We start from the raw sequence: 6,379 nt of genomic DNA, 5'->3' as shown, positions 1-6,379 counted from the left end.
CAGGGCCCCCAGCAACGGGCCTGGGACCCTCCGTCCCCTTCCCCTGGGCCTGGCACACCAGCCTCCCCTCTGCTGGGGGAATGGGGCAGGACATGTGCATTGGGGAGTGGGGGGATCCCTGGTGTTTTTCTTTGTAAATTTATAGTCCCAGGGGAAGGTTTGTGGCTGGCCTCACAGGCAGGAGTTCTGAGCTTCCCCCTCCCCCACCTCCATGGGCCTGAGCTCTGCCCCCCAGGGACCCCACCAGAGGGGGGGGGGGGGGGGCTCAGTCTCCATGGGTCAGGCACAGCTCGGCCTCCCAGCTGCTCCCACCATTGATCTCCCTCAGGGGCTTCTCTGGCCCCCCAGTCTCTGAGCCCCTCCCCCTTTCTGCTGCATTCACCCCCCGCCCCGTGGGGCAGGGCCGGGCCAGTGTCCCCATGGCCCAGCTGTGGGGGAGGCCCAGAGAAGTCAGTGACTGGCCCAGGGTCACACACAGTCTGGGGCAGGGCCGGGAATGACCCCAGGGCTCCTGGGTCCCAGGCCAGCCCCCAAACTAACCCTAACCATAACCCTCTCTGGCCCCTCCAGTGCCCAGACCCCGTGCCGGGCACAGCATGAACACCCAGCGCGTTAGCAGGGGGAGAGCTGGTGCCATGGGGGACCGAGGGGTATTGGGCAGGGATCAACGCGCCCCACACGGGGCCCAGGACAGACACGAGGGGGAGGGAGTTTGGTCACTAACAGCAGATCGGAGCCGGCAGCTTCTGGGACAGAGCCTGTGTCCCATCCCGCACCTCTGGGCCAACCAGTGTCACGGACTCACAGATCGTGCCCACTCTTGTCCCCTTGCGGTCCGTGGGGGGTGCCCCTTTCAGTGCGACAGCCCTTCTCGGGGGTCCACTCTCTCTCGGGGTTGGCCCCTCCACCTCCTGGAGCCGCACCTCTCTGAGCCTTAGCACATCTGTCTCTGCTGTGGGCCCCCTCAGGGAGTCCACTCGCTCTGGACCCCCGGGGCCTCCACCCCCGAAGGGGGACGATGCCCCCCCCCGGCCCTGTTCTCTAGCCCGGAGCAACTCTCAGCCAGTGTAACACAGGAGGGTTTATTGAGAGTTGAACACAGCACAGGAAACTCTCTGACCCTCAGGCCCGGCCTCCCTCAGCCCAGCACATCCCAGTCTCTCTGCATCCAGGTGGGCTCTGCCTGCTCCCCCTCTCCAGCCCAGAGCCCCCCTGCTCCCAGCTGGGCATCTGAGATCCCCGGCCCCAGGCCCCGCCTCTGTCCATTGTCTTCTCTCCAGGGAAACAGGGCCATAAACAGGAGCCTCCTCTCCTCTCTTCTGTCCTCGGGCTGGAACCGGCTGGTCAGGTCACTGGGTCCTCACTCTGCAGCCCATTGTCCTCCCACTGGCCAGAACCCGCTGCAACTCCTGGGCTGGCTCTCTGGGTCGTCAGGTCGCCGGTCGCTGGGGTATCCATCCTCCCGGCCACCGGCTGGGGTCCCAAGTTCCCTCTCCGGTCCTCTTTAACAACAAACTCACTCTCCCCTCACCTCGTTAAACCAGTAACACCCAGGGAAACTGAGTCCCACCCCCTCCGCATGCAAACCATTAAAACCCCACAGAAAACAAGAAAACCCCCCACTTCGTCACAACCAGTCCCTGCCCTGGTGCCAGATCGGAGCTGGTGCCCCCTAGAGGGAAAGGCCCCATGCCCCAGTGTCCCATGGAGAATTCCCTTGTTACCTGTCTGTGTCCTGGCCTGCACTTAATGCGTATCCTTGCAAAGATCTGTGCTGAGATCTGTGGGTCAGGGATGTGACCCCCGCAGTGCAGAGCTGGGCCGGCCAAGCCCCCCGTGTGCACACAGCTGTGCTGCAGAACAGGGTGTCTGTGGACAGGACGAGTGCTGTGCGGGGAGGTGCTGTCCCCACACCAGGGACAAACCCCCACTGGTGGCACTGCGTCCACACTGGGGACAGACAGACCTCTCATGGCAGCGCTGTGCCTGCACCGCGGACAACACCCCCCGACCCCGGCGGCGCTGCCCCCACACTGGGTTGCTGGTTGGAGCCGCCCCACAGTCTGGGCCCGGCTGTGCAGCCCGGGAATTTCTCCATCTCCTCCTGGTGAGGCTCGGTGCTGCTGTTCTGCCCAGTAACAGCCTGGTCGGCGCAGGGATTTCTGCCATTGGGTGCGGGCCCCAGGGCCGAGGTCCCCTGGCCAATGCCGGGCACTGCCCCCCTGCCCTGCCCTGGAGTGTGACGTGTCCCCCTCGACCCCTAGTGCTGCCGGCCCCGCGCCCAGCCCAGTGCCCGGGGAGAGGAGATGGGCGCAGGACGGGGCGTCCCCATGGCCCAGCTGGCCCTGCTCACCCTGCTGGCCCTGCCGGGCACCGGGGCGGTGACAGGTACGGGCGGGGCGGGGGCTGGGGCACCTAGGCCCTGGACAAGGAGGGGGTGGTACAGCTTCACCCCCAGAGCGCCTGGCTCTCCCACCCCTGGGAGAGGACATGAGGCGGCTGATGGGGCACGGAGGGGCACGGGGGGGAAGCTGGATTTGGGGGTTGCTTCAGGGAGGAGGGTCTAGCCCCATAGTGGGGAGGGGGGATGGGGTGGGCAGGGAGGGGTCGGTGGGCTGATCTGGGCAGGGTGGGGGCTGCAGGAAGGGGAGGGTCTCACCCCCGTGGCAGGGAGGGGGGAGGGGAGGCTGGCGCGGGGGCAGCAGAGGGATCAAGGGGAAGTCGCTGTGGTTTGGATACGACACAGCCCTGCCCTAGGGGTGCAGCCCCCCTCCCGCACAGGGACTAGGGGGGCTGATCCCCCCCAGGATGGCGCCAGGCACAGGGGGGATGGGGGAACGTTCCCCAAAGAGCCACGCCAGGGCCAGACCCTGCTGAGCAGCGAGTGCGTCTGTGCACAGCAGGGGGGTCTCTGGACCTGCCCCCCCACCTGGCCCCATTGTCCCCTGTCCCCCCAGGGCTCAGACCCACGGGGGGGCTCTGTGGGGCCGACTCTCTCCTCGGCTAGTGGTGGCGGGTTCCCTTCTTTGCAGTCGCTCGGTGAGATCCTGCCGGGCGAGCTGGGGTCAGTGAACAACTCCCTAGGATGTAGGTGCCCAACTCCCTTGGGCCCTGGGGACTCCCAGCCTCAGCCCTGAGCCAGACCCCTCCCCTCCCGGAGTGTGTCTGACCCCCCAGCGCAGTTTTAATGTCTCTGGCTGGGGAGTTCCCGGGTCTCCCAGTAACCGGCCCTGGGGTGTGAGTGTCGGGGGCCAGGGACTGAAATCGCCCGAGAACGAGGTCATGGCGACGCCGGGACACGGAACCAGCCCCAGGTACAGATGGGAGAATGGAATGTCTCCCCCCTCCCCATTTTTGATTGTGGTTGTGTCCCCCTTCCCAAGCTAAGTGGGTATAGGCCTGGCCAGCACTACTTGGATGGGAGCCCTGCAATGAACAAATGTGCAGGGGGGGAGCACAGCAGTAGGGGGCGCTGTCCCCCCCCCCAGGCAGTGCTGACCCCAATGCCCCGGTGTGATGCCAGGGGTCCCTGTGCTCCCTGCGGCTGCTTTCCCCTCACCCCGGGGAGTCCTAATGCCAAGGCCTGGGAGCTGGGGGGAGCTGTGTCCTTAGGGAGAGAATCATAGAATCATAGAGAGCGCTCAGAGACCCTGTTCCCTGGGCGGGGCCGGTGCTGACGCCCGTCTCCCCGCAGCGGAGAACATGCTCTCCCAGGTGGAGTTCTACCAGCGCACGGACCGATCCCAGCAGGAGTCCGGGCAGTACATGTTCGAGTTTGACCAGGATGAGATCTTCTATGTGGATCTGGAGAGGAAGGAGACCGTCTGGCGCCTGCCCGACTTCGGCAAGTTCACCAGCTTCGAGGCGCAGGGTGCCCTGGGCAACATCGCCACAGACAAGTACAACCTGGAGATCATGATCAAGAGGTCCAACCACACGTGGGCCGAGAACGGTAGGCACGGGGATGCACCTTCCCTGCCAGGGGCCTGATCCCTCCCCCCACCTTCCCTGTCAGGGGCCTGAGCCCTCCCCCAACCTTCCCTGCCAGGCACCCCTCCCAGGGCCCTCTCCCCACCTTGCTCACCAGTGGGCTCTCCCCACCTCACATGGCTCCAGTACCAGCTCCCACCAGAGACTGCGCGTCCCCACTCAGCTCCCCTCCCAGCCCCTGGAGGTCTCCGGGGAGCCAGTCAGCCGGGTCAGGGCTCTGCAGGGCAGGGGGCCCGGGCACTTCACACCCTACAGGCTGGGGGCCCAGGGCAGCTCCTTTGCCGAGGGCTGTTCGTTGCCCCTGCCCAGCGCCAGGCCCTGCCCCTGAGGGATTCTCTCCCCTGCCCCTGGTGCCCCATGAGCCGTCAGGGCAGGGAGCTGGGACGGCCCCAGTGATGCCCCCACAGTCCTGGGGAGAGACCCTGAGCTGGAGCGTGAGCACCAGGGACTGGCTGGCTCAGGGGGGCAGGGAATGGGACATGGGGGTCTTTCCCCTCTAGGGGGCGCTGGCTCCGATCCACTGGCTGGCTCAGGGACTGGCTGGCTCAGGGGGGCGGGGAATGGGGCATGGGGCCTGTCCCCTCTAGGGGGCGCTGGCTCCCACCCGGCCCCAGGGCACGGACTGGCTGGCTCAGGGGCAGGTAATGGGACCCACTGACCCCTATCTCCCCAGAGCCCCCTGAGGTGACCGTGTTCCCCGAAGACCCCGTGGAGCTGGGCGAGCCCAACGTCCTGATCTGCTTCGTGGACAAGTTCTTCCCGCCAGTGCTCAGCATCACGTGGTTGAAGAACGGGCAGGAGGTGACCGAGGGCGTCTCCGAGACTGACTTCTACCCCCGGCAGGACAACTCCTTCCGCAAGTTCTCCTACCTGCCCTTCCTCCCCAGCCAGGGCGACTTCTACGACTGCCGGGTGGAGCACGGGTGGTTACCCGAGCCCTTCACAAAGCACTGGGGTGAGGCCGGGGATTCCACTGGGCATAGGGCTGGGAGCCAGGACGCCTGGGTTCTATCCCCAGCTCTGGGAGGGGAGGGGCGGGGGGCTGGTGGGTTAGAGCAGGGGGGGCTGGGAGCCAGGAAGTCTGGGTTCTCTCCCCGGCTCTGGGAGGGGAGGGGGGCCGGTGGATTAGAGTAGGAGGGGCTGGGAGTCAGGACACCTGGGTTCTCTCCTGGCTCTGGGACGAGAGTGGGGACTAGTGGCTCAGAGCTTGAGGAGGTTGTGAAGGCTAGGACTATAACAGGGGTTAAAAGAGAACTAGATAAATTCATGGTGGTTAAGTCCATTAATGGCTGTTAGCCAGGATGGGTAAGGAATGGTGTCCCTAGCCTCTGTTTGTCAGAGGGTGGAGATGGATGGCAGGAGAGAGATCACTTGATCATTGCCTGTTGGTCCACTCCCTCTGGGGCACCTGGCATTGGTGATACTGGGCTGGATGGACCTTTGGTCTGACCCATTATGGCCGTTCTTATGTTCTTAGAGCAGGGGCAAAACTGGGAGCTCAGACGACTGGGTTCTATCCCGGCTCTGGTAGGGAAGGTGGGAACAGCCCCCCTCGCTCCATGCCCTGTCCCTCTCCCCCTCTCTCCAGAAGCCCAGGTGCCCACCCCCGTCCCCGAGACCACAGAGACCCTGGTGTGCGCCCTGGGCCTGGCCGTGGGCATCATCGGCATCATCGCGGGTACCATCCTCATCATCAAGGGGATGAAGATGAACGCCGCCCACAACCCGCGGGGCCCCTTGTGAGTAGCCGCTGCCCGGGGAGGGCACCCACTGCACCCATAGCCCCTGGGCCCAGCCAGCACCCCTGGGGGAGACCCCCCCCACCTGCTGTGCCTCCCCACCCAGCACCCCCTGGGGACACCCAGCACCCCTTGGGGAAATCCCCCCCACTGCTGTGCCCCTCTCTGCCACCCACACCCTCTGGGCCCACCCAGCACCCACCGGGGAGAGCCCCCCACCCGCTGTGCCCTCCAAGCCAGGTACAGCCTCTCCCCCACCCAGCACCCCCTGGGGAGAGCCCCCCCCCACTGTGCTCCCCCAGCCAGCCACAGCCCCTCTCCCACCCAGCACCCACTGGAGAGAACCCCCACCTGCTGTGCCCCCCCAGCCAGCAACAACCCCTAGGGCCCCCCAGCCCCACCCCTGTGTCAATGGGAGAGTCCCTGGGGGTGCTGGGGAGTGGCCCTGATCCCTGCCACCCTCGCGTTGGGGCCCAGGGCTCCTGGTAACTGACCCTCTTTGCCTTTCAGATAAACGCGGGGAGGAGCCGGGGCCCCCGAATACCCTAGGTGCCTTTGTGAGACCCACTCGCACACACACACACAGCTCTGCCCCCAGCGTCCCTGCTCCGTGCCCATTGGTGCCAGCTGCTGTATCCAGGCGGGAGCCC

General features: G+C 65.9%; 1 protein-coding gene across 1 annotated transcript; it reads left to right on the top strand.

Moving 5' to 3' along the window:
- Positions 1–2,301: 2,301 nt before the first annotated feature.
- Positions 2,302–5,733, top strand: LOC112109115 (mamu class II histocompatibility antigen, DR alpha chain-like). Its single transcript, XM_024203506.1, has 4 exons — positions 2,302–2,388; positions 3,695–3,952; positions 4,664–4,945; positions 5,579–5,733. The coding sequence occupies exons 1-4, from the start codon at positions 2,307–2,309 to the stop codon at positions 5,731–5,733; spliced, it is 777 nt and encodes a 258-aa protein (XP_024059274.1). The 5' UTR covers positions 2,302–2,306.
- Positions 5,734–6,379: the final 646 nt, after the last annotated feature.

This window comes from Terrapene carolina, unplaced genomic scaffold (assembly GCF_002925995.2).
Source record: "Terrapene carolina triunguis isolate 2854851 unplaced genomic scaffold, T_m_triunguis-2.0 Scaffold32143, whole genome shotgun sequence".
Taxonomy (NCBI): domain Eukaryota; kingdom Metazoa; phylum Chordata; order Testudines; family Emydidae; genus Terrapene; species Terrapene triunguis.
This window is presented reverse-complemented; position numbering and strand designations above follow the sequence as displayed.